Genomic DNA, 14,789 nt, shown 5'->3' with positions numbered 1-14,789 from the left:
TTTTTAAGTTTTAATTAAATTATTATTATTATTATTATTATTATTAAGACAGAGTCTCACTGTCACCCAGGCTGGAATGCAGTGGCACAGTCTTTACCCACTGCCACCTCTGCCTCCCAGGTTCAAGCGATTCTCGTGCCTCAGCCTCCTGAGTAGCTGGGACCATAGGTACACACCATCACGCACAGCTAATTTTTGTAATTTTGGTAAAGATGGAGTTTCATCATGTTGGCCAGGCTCGTCTTGAACTCCTGACCTCAAGTGGTTCGCCTGCCTCAGCCTCCCAAAGTGCCGAGATTACAGGTGTGAGCCACTGTGCTTGGCCTTATTATTATTATTTTTTTTTTGAAACAGGGTCTTACTCTGTCACCCAAGGTGGAGTGCAGTGGTGCGATCATAATTCACTGCAGCCTTGACCTCCTGGGCTCAGGTGATCCTCCCACCTCAGCCTCCCCAGTAGCTGGGACTACAGGTGCATGGCACTACACCTGGCTCATTTTTATATTTCTTTGTAGGGACAGGGTTTTGCCATGTTGCACAGGCTGGTAGAAATATTTCTTAAGGTTTATGTTGAATTTAGTTTGCCTAAAGAGGAATGTTTTTTGCTAAGTTCTTTAAGTTATGAACTTTCCTTTTTAGAGAAATTTGATAAAGTTATATTTTTACTGATGCTTACATTTTGATTTTCATTCCCCTTGTCCCCACAAAATGCCCATTGGAGGAAATGTTGCCTAACTCTGTGGGTTTAGTTGAAGTATCAGTCTCCAGGAAGTCGGCTGTGTTTTAGCTACTTCAAGATTTTTAAGTGTTTTCCCCAAAGCAAATGATAGTGCTTGTATCTGGGACGGTTTCTGCCATGGTGAAGGTTGCTGGCTGGAACATGCTGAAAGACATCACCCTCAGCTCTGGCCAGCCACGTGGAAATTGTGCCATTACACCTCTCCCTTGTGCCAGCTGTATACACACTTTGGAAGCTGAATTTTCCTTTCAGCTCATGTTGCTTGGCTCTGGGCAGGCTGTACTGGATCTTTCAGATAATAATGTCTGTAGGCCAGTGTCCTGACCTATTTCACCAATGTCCCACAAGTTTATGAACTGGCTCTGGGCCAGAGCCTTTGGGAAACTTGGTGCTGGCCATTTTTGCCACTTGTTGGGTTGACATGCTAGTAATCCCAATCATTTGGAGTTTTAGCTAGAGAGATATAATAAAAGCTATCCTATGGCATGTGATTGGGACTAGTAAGTAATCAGTGAATCAATATTTATTTAAAGCAAGGAGTCTAAATGGCTATTACATTTTCAGCTAAACTACTTCAATTCCATGCCAGAAAAGTAGTAATATTCTAGATTAAGCAACAGAGGTGATTTATCCCTAATGAAATAATGGACTGATATGTTAGTAAAGTGAAGTTTTTCTGTCTCTAAGCCTTGGAAGATTGGTGGGAAGTTCTTAAATAAGTCATTTTTTAGTTTGAAAAGATGTCTGAGAGCTGGCTTTAATTCTTGTACATCTTCCTTTCAGCCTCTGCATTCATTTAAATTTGCTGCTTAGAGGTTCAGGTAAGCTGTGCTGTCACCATGACATGTGGTGGATGTCTTTCTGAATGGCCCCTCACAATCTAGCTAATTATACATGGATTCTTTGGTTTATTCACTACATGATAAATGAGTGTCGTGCGGACGAATGAGAATTGTGTTCTCATTAGATCCTAGTGCAGAATGTCTTCAGAATGGTGTTTCCACGTCTTTACCATATAAGGCCATTATTAGTATGGTTTCCTTTAATCTCCATGAACTGGAGCCCTCAGCAGTTTGTAAGTGGCCAGCTTTGCATTTTTAATAACATATACTGATTTGGTGAAATATGTTGTTATGCTTTTGTTTTGATCTGATTATGAGTAAGAAGATATTTGGAGGTATAAGCCCTTGAATGCAGGATAGCTGATACTTGACTGTGTGTTTGTGAACATCCAGCATGCCAAATAATCAGTGTACCTTTAAAATGCCATCTACTCCCATACTCTCTTCACATATTTACAGATATTTAGTCAATTGCTTTTCTCTTGTGCTACAGTGGAATATTGCTTTCTCTGTTTTAAGGATTTATGGTGACATCACAACCAGAGGAAGCAGCTGCTTGTAGAATATCATTTTTTATTAACTCTGTTTCTGATGGCCAGTTGCCAATAATTTTAAACATTACTTGTGTGCCTTTTTTTTACAACCCATGACATAGTGGAAATTTTCTATTCCCTATCAAATCTAGTATGGTTGGTCAGTGATATTTTAGATCTTTGCTTCTTGACTTTCTCCGTGCCTCCGTTTCTTTATTTAGAAAGTAAACTAAAAAATACAAAAAAACTAACCGGGCGAGGTGGCGGGTGCCTGTAGTCCCAGCTACTCAGGAGGCTGAGGCAGGAGAATGGCGGAAACCCGGGAGACGGAGCTTGCAGTTAGCCGAGATCACGCCACTGCACTCCAGCCTGGGCCACAGAGCGAGACTCCATCTCAAAAAAAAAAAAAAAGAAAAAGAAAATAAGGTAATAAAGTTCCCACATCTTAAAGGTTGTCATGAGGAGAAAGTTAATCAAGGTCTTGAGACAGTTCCTAGCATGTAATTTAAGTACTTAAAAAGTGTTAGCCATTGTTATTATTTGTTTTGATAGAAAGGATGGAAATAGGTGGCAGTTGCTCTTTCAGTGACATTCAGGTTCCAGAGAAAATGTTGAGCTCTAGTACTTTCAGGCTGTAGATTTATTGGGGCTGAGCTGGAAATGGCAGTAATGCTTATTATTATTGTCAAATATCTTGACTGAAGAATACTGGTGAATAGCTATTAACTTTTAGCCAGGGTTATTTAATTTTAACTTCAAAAAAGAAGTCATTTAGTAAGAAGCTTCTTAGTATGTAATTAAGAACAACTAGTACTAGTACTTCCAGATTCCCCTCAAAGTTGTTTTATGTTTGAACAAAAGCTCTTCTTAGCCCAGATTGGAAAAAATCATTTGGTGTTCTTGGAAGTTCAGAGCTCAGTACTATACTTGGCCATCAAGGATGCCAAATGTGGTTTCCTGAGCAGAGCCTAGGAATCAAAGACCCTGATGTAAAACAAAACAGCTCAGGTAGAAAAGCTTTTTTCCTTGGGAGTAAAAAAAATTTTGTAATGCAAAGTTAATAGCAATGCATTGATGTATTTCTTAACTTTATTATATTTTAAATTCTTTTTTCAAAATAAAAAATGTATCAAATAAAATAAAGGACACACATGTACTCGCAAGATTAAACAGATGTTAATATTTTCCCATATTTGTTTCATATTTCCCCTTTTTGAAAAAAGTAAAGCAAAACAGGTACAGGTAAAATACCATTCCCATTTATTTTCTCCTTCCCCAGAGGTAATCTTTTCTTCAAATATGTGTCATATTTTTATTACATGTATGTTTATCTGTAACATATACTTTTATTTCATGTGTCTTAAACTTTTATGTAAATATTTATTCCCATACTGAAGGACAGTGAAATTGCTTCTATTTTGCAACTATTTCCAACAATGTGGCAATAAATATTCCTCTTGTACAAAATATGGGAGCATCTCTCTCACCCGGACCACCTAGGAGTGGCATTGCTGGGCTGGACATCCTCACCTCTGTTACCAAATTGCTCTTGAAAGGAATTGTAACAAAGTATTCTGTAAGGAGTTTATGAGTTCCTCTTTCCTGACATCTTTGTCAGCACATGTATTTAGACTTTTAAATGTTTACCAGTTTTGATGAGTGTAAAATGTCACCTTGTTTTAATTTGTAGTTCTCTAATTATCAGTGAGATTGAAGTGTCTTTTCACACATCTGTTGCCTCTTCAGGTTTTCTTCCCTATGAGTTCTCTGCTCGTGTAATTTGCCCATCATTCTGTTTGGTTGTTGATTTTGTTGGGTATGTATGTTGCATACCTCTTCTTGCACTTTGTAACTTGTCTGTTCATTTACATTTTTAAAGAACAACTCATACTGCTGAACTTGGTTTCTTTTGTTGCTGTTGTTTGTGAGGAGCTTTGCATCAGTATTTATGTCATATATGCTTCAATTTTTCTCCCTTATACTGTTCTTTGTGTCAAGGTGTTATGTTCCTTATATGATGAATTCAGGGACACTTTTCTTTTTTCTATTCTCTGAAAAGGTTTGTTTGAAATGATATCTTCCTTGAATATTTGGTGACACTCACCTGTAAAACCATCTGGGCCTCGTGGTTTTTGGTGTTTGGTGATTGATTGATTTATTAGGGGTTGGTGATGGGTAGAGTGATACTACTGATCTTTTATGGTTATAGATCTAATTTACATTTATTTATTCTTGAATATGTTTTGATGTTACTTTTACTTCTGTGAGATTGTGTATTTCATCTAGAGTATTCAAATTTATATATAGTCAAATATTATTCGTAGTATTTTCATACTCTGTACATTTCTACTTTATTTGTAAGTTATGTCCCTTTTAAAATTATTAGTATTCATTTGTGCCTTATCTCTTTTCCTAGTCTATCCAGTTTAGTTGATTTTGTTATTTGTTTTTTTTCCACTGATTTCTTTTCTTCCTTTTTTTTTTCTCTGAGACAGAGTCTTGCACTGTTGCCTGGGCTGGAGTGCAGTGGCGCGATCTCAGCTCACTGCAACCTCTGCCTCCCAGGTTCAAGCAATTCTCCTGCCTCAGCCTCCTGAGTAGCTGGGATTACAGGTGCCCCCTACCACGCCTGGCTAATTTTTTGTATTTTTAGTAGAGACAGGGTTTCACTGTGTTGGCCAGGCTGGTCTTGATCTCCTGACCTCGTGATCTGCACGCCTCGGCCTCCCAGAATGCTGTGATTACAGGCATGAGCCACTGTGCTTGGTGTATTTTCTAATAATTTTACACTCTTTGGATGTACTCTGTTCATTTTCTGACTTCTCAAGATAGCAACTCAATGCATTAATTTTCAGTCTTTTCTACTATATGCATTTAAGACTGTCCATTTTTCACTAAGATCTGTTTTAGTTGTGTCTTGCACATTTGGATATGTTGTGTATTGCTCAGTTTTAACTTTTATTCTGTTATCCATTATGATTTTTATAAAACTGAATTATTTAGTAAATTAAAATATTTTCAAAGGTACTGGAGATTTTTGGTTTATTTTTTCTATTAATTTTTAATTGTATTGCGTTATACTCAGAACATGCTCTACGTGCTATTGACTCCTTGGTATTTTTTGAGATTTGCTCAGTGGTCTCCTAATTGATAATTTAAAAAAAAAAAAATGTTTAATGTGTGTTTGAAAAAGTGTATTTTTAAATGTTAGGTACAAGGTTATATATATTCATTAGATCAAACTTGTTGATTTTTATAAAATCTTCATATTAATTTTGTCTGTTTAATTTCTTAAATCTTTGTTGAAATCTCTTAAGATTACGATTTTGTCATTTTCTTCTTCAAGTTCTGTCAACATTTGCCTTAATTATTTTGAAATTGTATGGTTAGATGAATTACACTTTATAGTAGCAATATAACTTTCCAGTGAATTGTTTCTTTAGATGTCAGGTAGTGATACTAATCTCTAGTAGTGCATTTCACCTTAAAGTCTGTTTGTTCTGGTAGTAACTACCAGGTATACTTTTTAATATGCCCCCCTCCTTTATTTGCCTTTTGGTGCCATTATTTTTTAAAAATATGTTTTATAGCTGGATTTATAATCTAATCTGAGAGGCCTTGTCTTTTATCTAGTGAACTTAATCTTGCATTTACTACAAATCATGATTTATAGTTGGTTTTATTTCCACCATCTTTGTGCTTTCTAGTTTTCCTGCTGTTTTTCTTAAAAAACTTGTCTGTCCTTTTCATGAGTTGCATTCATACTTTCTTTGGTCCTTTTTTTCTTTTTATTTTCTCTTTCTATTGGATTGAGCCAGTTTTTAAGTTCTAGCTATTCTAGTACATCTCCACCAGAAATTACACATTCTCTCTTTCCTTTCAGTATTTACTCTTCATTTGGACATCTTTACTTAAAGTCTAAAATTAGTCAATTTTTAAGTCTGATCATATGCCTTTTACCTTAAATGGTATTGTTGTCTAATATTTTATTTCTGTCTTTTTAAAATCTGTACTCCAAGTAGGTATTATTAGTACTGTTTTACGTAGTACCTGTTTGTATTTGCTTTATTTATTTATTTGCTCACCGTTGTTTTGCTATACCAGTTTTTATACTTTACTTTCTTTTCCTGAAATGAGTCCTTGAACTTAATTCTTCGAAATTAATATAGCAATTCTTTGAGACAAGTTTGAGAATTTAATTTTTTGAACAACGGTTTACCCATGGTAAATTCTGTCTCTTTTTGTCTACAATGTCTTTTGTTTGCTTTTTTCTTGTCATCATTCTTGAATGATAGTTTTTCTGGGTATGGAATACAAGGGTGGTTGTTTTTCTTAGCATTTCCAAGGTATTTTCCATTTCTTTGTTTCTCTGATTGCTTCTGAGAAGTCTGCTCACAATCAAATTACTCTGTCAGAGGCCAGGCGCGGTGGCTCAAGCCTGTAATCCCAGCACTTTGGGAGGCCGAGACGGGCGGATCACGAGGTCAGGAGATCGAGACCATCCTGGCTAACACGGTGAAACCCCGTCTCTTCTAAAAAATACAAAAAACTAGCCGGGCGAGGTGGCGGGCGCCTGTAGTCCCAGCTACTTGGGAGGCTGAGGCTGGAGAATGGCGTAAACCTGGGAGGCGGAGCTTGCAGTGAGCTGAGATCCGGCCACTGCACTCCAGCCCCGGCGACAGAGCAAGACTCCGTAAAAAAAAAAAAAAAAAAAAAAAATTACTCTGTCAGTAGGTAATCTGTCCTTTCTCTGTTGTTGCTTCTAGGATCTTCTCTTTGTTCTAGGTGTTCTAAATTGCACTAGGATATGAATAGATAAGAATTTGTTTTCACTTATACTGCCCTAGGTGGGATTCGTGCCTCTTAAATCTAAAGACTTATGCATTTAATTGAACCTGAAAAATTCTTAGCCATTATCTCTTTAATTTTTGCCTCTGTTCCGTTCTTTTAATTCTCTGCTTTTAGTATGTCTGTTTAAATGTGTGTCAAACTTCATTTTGACTTTCCAGCCTTAGGATGTTTTAAATTATGAAATATCACACATTCAAGCCACACATGGTGACACACACCTATGGTTCCAGCTATGTAGGAGTCTGAGGCAGGAGGATCACTTGAGGCCAGCAGTTCAAGGCTGCAATGAGCTATGATCGTGCCTGTGAATGGCCACTGCATTCCAGCCTAGGCAACATGAGACAAGAACAAGAGGGAGACAAGGAAGGAAGGAAGGAGAAAGAGAGCACACATTCAAAAGAGTTACTATATCTATAGTTTGATAATTATATAACATTGTTAACTAATATGTAAAATAGGATGAACACCTGTGATCCCGCTACCATCAGCTTGAGCAATAATATCAAGGAGTACAAATGAAATCTGCATCTTACCTGCGTGATTTTTGTGAGAATGCAATAAGATAAGCAAAACCGCGTGACTTAGACTTAGTAGCTGGTCGTTCTTTAAGGAGAGACACCATCAGAAATGTGGTAGAGTAGATTCCAGCATTTGTTAAATTTTGGGTAATGTTTATTGAGTACTTCAAGTGCTGGGACAGTACCAAGTTCTTTACCTTGATTGCCTCATTTAGTCCTCACATCAGCTCTTAAGGAATAAACTGTTAAACATTCTAGTTTTATAGATGAGGAACTGAGGTTGAGGGATGGAGTAATTTGGCTAGGACTTCACAGCTAGAAGATGGCAGAACCATGACTACACTCTAGGCAGTCTGGTTCTCAACCATTTATGCTTTGCTGCCTGTAAATGAATCGTGTGGCTCCTTTCTATGACACCCAGATTCTATATGATATGGTGTTCATTGGAAATTCCTTTGTTGAAGTCCTTTTTTGGTGATGCATTTTGGGAGATCCAAACTGGGTTGCAAGGGAAAGTAGAGGAACGTGAAGAAACCTAGGCCTTAGGTCTGTAAACAGGGCCATCTTCAGGTCTCAACTTGGAACTTACCTTTCCCAGAAGAAAACCTCTCCAGAGACTGTGACCCCACAAACCTGCTTGAATGTCCTCCTTCTGTGTTCCTATGTGGCACCGTAATTGGCTGTTTAAATGTCTCTCTCCTCTCACTGGACTCCATGTTTAGCCAGGACAGGACTGCCTTGTTAATATCTGTATCTCCAGCACTCAGCACAATGTCTGGTCCATAAAAGTTCACAACACATATTTGTTAATTCTTAATGATGGAGTAAGTTATTGTACTAGAAGAACTAATAATGTGACAGCTTTTACTGAATATTTTATTCCAGATACTGTGGTTAAATTTTTTACATATTTTACAGATAATTGTAATACTGAATTGTGATTTATCTAAAAGGGTTCTCTCATTTAATCCTTACAATAATTGCAGGAGTTAAGTATCATTGTTAACTATTTTACAGATGACAAATGAGCTGAAGCTTAGAGAGATTACATGACTTGTCTAAAATCACCTGCTGTTTAATCAGTAGAGCATGGATTTGAACCCTTACCTGTCTGATTCCAGAGCCTGTGGTCTTTACATGTTAGCGTTCTGCTTCTCTGGAGATTTGCCCAGTCAAGTTAAATTGGAGAAATCGTAGAAATTTATGTTCTTGAAAAATTGCTAAGAAGCTCGCCCCAGTGTTGGGATGATTTGCCATATAAGGGCAAAAACAAAAAAAAATAGATTCAGCCATACATTGCAGTGATTCCTTTCTGTGCACCTGCTCTTAGAGCATACAGCTTCAGCGTGGACTGGCATTAAGCTGTTTTAAAAGGGAAACCACTTTCATGCACCCGTTGTTAACAACAGCAGTTGTCTTAGTTGACACAAAATTGGTCTGATAACCCTGGTTGATTTGCTAGATTCAAATGTGTGACATGAACAAATCGTGGTAGCTATTTATGACCAACATTAAGCATTTTAGTCTTAATCAGATGTGGAACTGGCACTGGCTAATGGGTGAGGTCTAAGTTGGTGTTAACTAGACTGTATGGCTGGCATTTCTGTTGATTGAAGATAGCAGAGAGACTGAGACATTAAAATGTAGTAGGCTCTTTAGACCTTAAGTGATAGCTAAAGCTTTTCTTTTCTTTTTTTTTTTTACTTTAACTTTTTAAATTTTCTTTTCTTTTTTCTTTTCTTTTGTTTTTTTTTTTTTGAGACAGAGTCTCACTGTGTCACTAGGCTGGAGTGCAGTGGTGCGATCTCAGCTCACTGCAACCTCTGCCTCCTGGGTTCAAGCGATTCTTCTACCTCAGCCTCCCGAGTAGCTGGGACTACAGGTGCTCATCACTGGTTATGTGGGCACGAGTGCTGGACATAGACTGGTGCCCACATAACGATCAGGTCATTGCCCGGCTAATTTTTGTTTTATTTTTATATTTTGTATTTTTGTATTTGTCGGGGTTTCACCATGTTGGCCAGGATAGTCTCAATCTCCTGACCTGCTGATCCACCTGCCTTAGCCTCCCAAAGTGCTGGGATTATAGGTGTGAGCCACCGCACCCAGCCTTTAAATTTTCATAGTGCCATTCATTTCCAGAACTGGTAATTTATATACTTGAGGATATTGTCTTATTGTATTAAAAGTTATATTTCACATTTTGAATAATACCAAGGTTTAGGGATTTTTTAAAAAGCCATGGAACATCCTTTTAATTTGCAATTTGGCTATTTAGAATTGTATTTTGGTAAAAAGACTTTCATGTTCTCTTTTGCTATGTCTGCTAGTGTAGTTGATTACATCTTTTTGGTTCTAGGGATTTGGATTCTTGTAATTTGATGGCGTGTCCTTGGTAGTGGCTTTTTCTAGAAGTGAAAGTTGATATTGACTATACGATGTCATCATATCCAGACAATTGAGAGTTTTGGGTGGAGGTAATAAAGGAGAAATGGGCCTAAGAAAATGTATAACCTCTGTGGTGTTGATGTTACATAATAGGTTTGTTTCTCTCTTCTTTCAGACTGGTCGAATTGACAAATCCTACCCTACAGTATGTGGCCACACAGGACCAGTGCTGGACATAGACTGGTGCCCACATAACGATCAGGTCATTGCCAGCGGTTCAGAGGACTGCACGGTCATGGTAAGTTCCCAGGGTGTTGCATGCATGCAGGCCAGTGGGACTCACCTACTGCTTTCAAAAGCATGTGTGTGAGTATGTGTGTATGTATAGAGGCTTGAAAAGCAGAAAGTTATAGCAGTTTTGACTGTCTGTTGGATTTTACAAGAATTTACTACATTTAAGTTTAATTACAGATAATCCTTTCAACAAGCCCTTAAATCAAAAGGTTGTACTGCAGTGTCTTTTTTTTTTGAGATAGAGTCTCACTCTGTCACCCAGGCTGGAGTGCAGTGTCATAATCTCGGCTCACTGTAACCTCCACCTCCCAGGTTCAAGTGATTCTTCTGCCTCAGCCTCCTGAGTAACTGGGATTACAGGCATCTGCTGCCACGCCTGGCTAATTTTTGTATTTTTAATAGAGATGAGGTTTCACCATGTTGGCCAGGCCGGTCTCGAATTCCTGACCTCAAGTGATCCACCTACCTCGGCCTCCCAAAGTACTGGGATTACAGTCTTTTCTGTGAGTGTATTTGTGTATGTACTTGTTGACAGTTGATATCTTCTCTGTCAGAAGATTTTAGGGAAAGTAAAATGACTTTTCAGTAATTCTGTAATGCCATTTGACCACATGAATTTCCCCTCGCCCCAAAAGAAGAGAAAAAACTGCTGGCACAGACTGTACAAGACAGTGACGTAAGATGCCAAAGTTATGCAGATAAAATGGGATATGTCACAGGTGGTAACAGACAGTTTTTGCAATTGCTTGTTTCCAAGCTAATGGCAGAAATTGTGTTCTGTCCAGTGGACCCTGGTTAAGAAAGTCCTTTTCATAAAGATATACAAACAAACAAAAAACGTGAAAGGCGAGTTAAGTACTTCACATTCCCTCCTTTAGTTTCCAAAAGTAGTTTATGTGTGAAATAAGGCTTTAGAGTACTTTTTAATATGATTTCTTATTCTTAGTTACGATTTTTAACTTTAAAATGTGATTATTGGTTTGGATCAGTTTTTAATGCTAGCCCAAAATAGGTTGAAAAGGTTGGGCATAAGCACAAATGGGAGTACTGCTGCCCCTGAAATAAGGGAAGATGGTCTCTAATTAATTTGGTAAGCAGTCTCGCACATGTCAGGTAGACAGCTTGGAGAACTATGCTACTTTTATTTTCCTCTCTATTGGCTGTAGACTGAAACATTGTTTGGAAAGCTTTATTAATTAAAATTATTTTACATAAACACAAATTAATTCCTGAACTATGTCATTTAAACATTTACCCGCTTTTCCTCATGGGCTTTTGGCTGGGAATGTCTCCTCCTGTGATCTCATAATTTTGGCAGCTAAAGCATATTAAGGAAATATGCTGCTGTGAAAGGGAATTGTTCTGTTTAATGTGCCTTGCTAAATTGATCATTTTAATGGCTATGGACACATTTTGCTAAGAGAAAGGAATATTATTTAGACCTGATGCCAGAATTTTTTTTTTTTTTTGAGATGGAGTCTCATTTTGTCGCCCAGGTTGGAGTGCAATGGCATGATCTCAGCTCACTGCAACCTCTACCTCCCAGTTCAAGCGATTCTTCTGCCTCAGCCTCCCGAGTAGCTGGGATTACAGGCCTGTGCCACCACGCCCAGCTAATTTTTATGTTTTTAGTAGAAACGGAGTTTCACCATGTTGGCCAGGCTGGTCTTGAACTCTTGACCTCAAGTGATCCACCCACCTCAGCCTCCCAAAGTGCTGGGATTACAGGCACGAGCCATCACGCCCGACTCGGATGCCAGAATCTTAAACGGAGAGTCTGAACCTCTTTTGAAGAAGCAGATTTGATCCATCCTTTGGCTTTCCCTGTCTCTAGCATTACTGGTCATGCTATCCTTTAAAAAAAAAAAAAAAAAAGTGTGTATTATAAAACAGAAAAACACACCAAATAGTTAAATGAAAAAGTGAATTCAGGGAGTTAAGTGATTTATGACATAGCGAACACCATGTAACCACCTTCCATGTCAAAAAGTAGAATTTTCCCAACCTCCTCAGACTTCTCCATGTGCCCCATCCCAGTCACAACAACCCTCCTCCCTCTCAAAGTAACCACTCTCCTGACTTTTGTAATACTCATTTCCTTGCCTTTCTTTGTAGTGGTAATCACTCAAGTGATTTGTGGTGGTGATCACTCTAGACTCTATAGATTGGGCTTGCCTTGGTCTATGCAAAAGCCCTGACATTTGACCTGTGCTTTTCAGCCATCTGGATTTTGCTGATTGTATCCTCATGTTGCAGTGGAACATGCTCCTCTGTCCTCTGAATTTCCTGTAGATTGGCAGCTGGAACCTGAAGTGCGGTCAGATTCAGGTTCTGTCCTTTTGGCAAGACTATGTTGTTCCTGTTATGTTCTTCCATACGCTAGGAAGCACATGATGTCACGACGTCTGGGTTTCATTCTTTTTCGATTCGTGCATTCTGTGCCTATATCCAGTCATTCACTAGGGGTCGCAATATGGTGACAGTAAATTCTGTCATTTTGTTTTCAATTTTTAGCTAGTAAAATTTTATAAGATGATGCCCTGACTTGCTTACTATTTAGTTACCAAATAGTCTAGTTCATTTAGGAAAGCAGGATAAGTGCTTGATTCTTTCCTTTTATTTACCCAGTTCTCAAGATAATGAATTGATTGTTATCCTCAGAAGGTGACAAATTAGGGTTTTTCCCCCCGTTTCCTTTCATTTTGAAATTATGGATTTGAATATATTTGATGGGTTCAATCCATTATAATTCTTATCTCAAAGCTGACTTTCTCGCCTTTTCCAGTGGAAACCTCTTCAAGATTTCTGAGTCCTTTTGAAATGACCCTTGTAGTCTTTGATAGATAGATTCCTTGCTGTGTGATATGCTGAGGTGTTTCAGGTTCACTTTGGACATCCCTGCCCAAGCCATTTCTTTCAGACGTACTGGTTTATTTTAAGGGAAAATTATATCTATTAAGTATGCAGTAGCATTATGTCTAAAAAAAATATGTATGTGTGTGTGTGTGTGTGTGTGTAATTTACAAATACTGTATTACCAAAGACAGTGTAATCTTTTTGCTGTGGACGGTTTCCCCTCCGTGTTGATGGCTGCTGACTGATGAGGGTGGTGGTTGCTGAAGGTTGGGCTGGATGAGGCAATGACAATAAAGTTTGTCATATTGATTGACTCGACCTCTCATGAAATCTTCCTCTGTAGCATGTAATGCTGTTTGATAGCATTTTACCCACCGTAGAACTTCTTTCAAAATTGGAGTCAGTCCTCTCAAACCGTTTTGCTGGCTTATCAACTAAGTTTATGTAGGTAATATTCTAAATGTTTTGTTGTCATTTCAACAGTGTTCACAGCATCATTACCAGGAGTACATTCCATCTCAGGAAACTGTTTGCTTTTCCATAAGGAACAACTCCTCATCTGTTCAAATTTTATCATTAGATTGCAGCAATTCACTCACACCTTCAGGCTCCACTTTTTATTCTCTGCTTCCCTATTTCCACCACATCTACAGTTACTTCTTCCACCAAAATCTTGAACTCCTCAAATGTTGATATTTTGAACTCCTTCCATGAATCATGAATTTTCTTAATATCACCTAAAATGGTGAATCCTTTCTAGAAGGTTTATGTTTTTTTTTTTTTGAGACGGAGTCTTGCTCTGTCGCCCAGGCTGGAGTGCAGTGGTACGATCTCAGCTCACTGCAGCCTCCGCCTCCCAGGTTCAAGAGATTCTCCTGCCTTAGCCTCCCGAGTAGCTGGGACTACAGGCGCGTGCCACCATGCCCAGCTAATTTTTTGTATTGTTAGTAGAGACGGGGTTTCACCGTGTTAGCCAGGATGGTCTCCATCTCCTGATCTCGTGATCCTCCCGCCTTGGCCTCCCAAAGTGCTGGGATTACAGGTGTGAGCCACTGCACCGGGCCCGGAAGGTTTTTAATTCACTTTTTTCCAGATCCATCAGGGGAATCACTATCTGGTAGCTGTAGCCTTATTAAATGTATTTCTTACATAAGAAGACTTGAAAGTCAAAATGATTCCTTGTTCCAAGGGCTGCAGAACTGATGTTAGCAGGTGAAAACAACATTAATCTCCTTGTACATTTTCATCAGAGGTCTTGGGTGATAAGGTGCATTGTTGATGAGTAGTAATATTTTGTAAGGAATCTTTTTTTTTTTCCTGATCGGTAGTTCTCAATGGTGGGCTTAAAATATTCAGTAAACCATGCAGTAAACAGATGTGCTGTCATTCATGCTTTGTTTTTCCATTTCTAGAACACAGACAGAGTAGATTTAGCATAATTCTTAAAGGCCGTAGGATTTCTGGTGCGGTAAATGAGCATTGGCATCAACTTAAAGTCACCAGCTGCATCAGCCTCTAACAAGACAGGCAGCTCATCTTTTGAAGCTTCGAAGCCAGGCGTTGATTTCTCTCTAGCCATGAAAGTTCTAGGTGGCATCTTCTTTCAGTAGAAGGCTGTTTCATCTACATTGAAAATGTGTTGTTTAATGTAGCCACCTTCATCAATGATCTTAGCCAGATCTTCTGGATAACTTGCAGCTTCTCCATCAGCACTTGCTGTTTTCCCTTGTACTTTTATATAATGGATATGGCTTCTTTCCTTAACCTC

General features: G+C 38.4%; 1 protein-coding gene across 4 annotated transcripts in view; it reads left to right on the top strand.

Annotated features, from left to right (window-relative positions):
* The window catches only part of CORO1C (coronin, actin binding protein, 1C), an 85,059-nt gene that overhangs the window by 41,686 nt on the left and 28,584 nt on the right, over positions 1 to 14,789 (top strand). For all 4 annotated transcript variants that reach the window (XM_011935895.1, XM_011935888.1, XM_011935883.1 and 1 more), the window contains one exon: positions 10,047 to 10,169. In XM_011935895.1, coding sequence (XP_011791285.1) covers positions 10,047 to 10,169 — 123 coding nt within the window. The remainder of the gene's footprint in view (positions 1 to 10,046; positions 10,170 to 14,789) is intronic.

The sequence above is a fragment of the Colobus angolensis genome, unplaced genomic scaffold (genome assembly GCF_000951035.1).
Source record: "Colobus angolensis palliatus isolate OR3802 unplaced genomic scaffold, Cang.pa_1.0 Scaffold10, whole genome shotgun sequence".
Lineage (NCBI taxonomy): Eukaryota > Metazoa > Chordata > Mammalia > Primates > Cercopithecidae > Colobus > Colobus angolensis.
The sequence above is the reverse complement of the archived record's forward strand: the minus strand, read 5'-3'. Positions and strand labels throughout refer to the sequence as shown.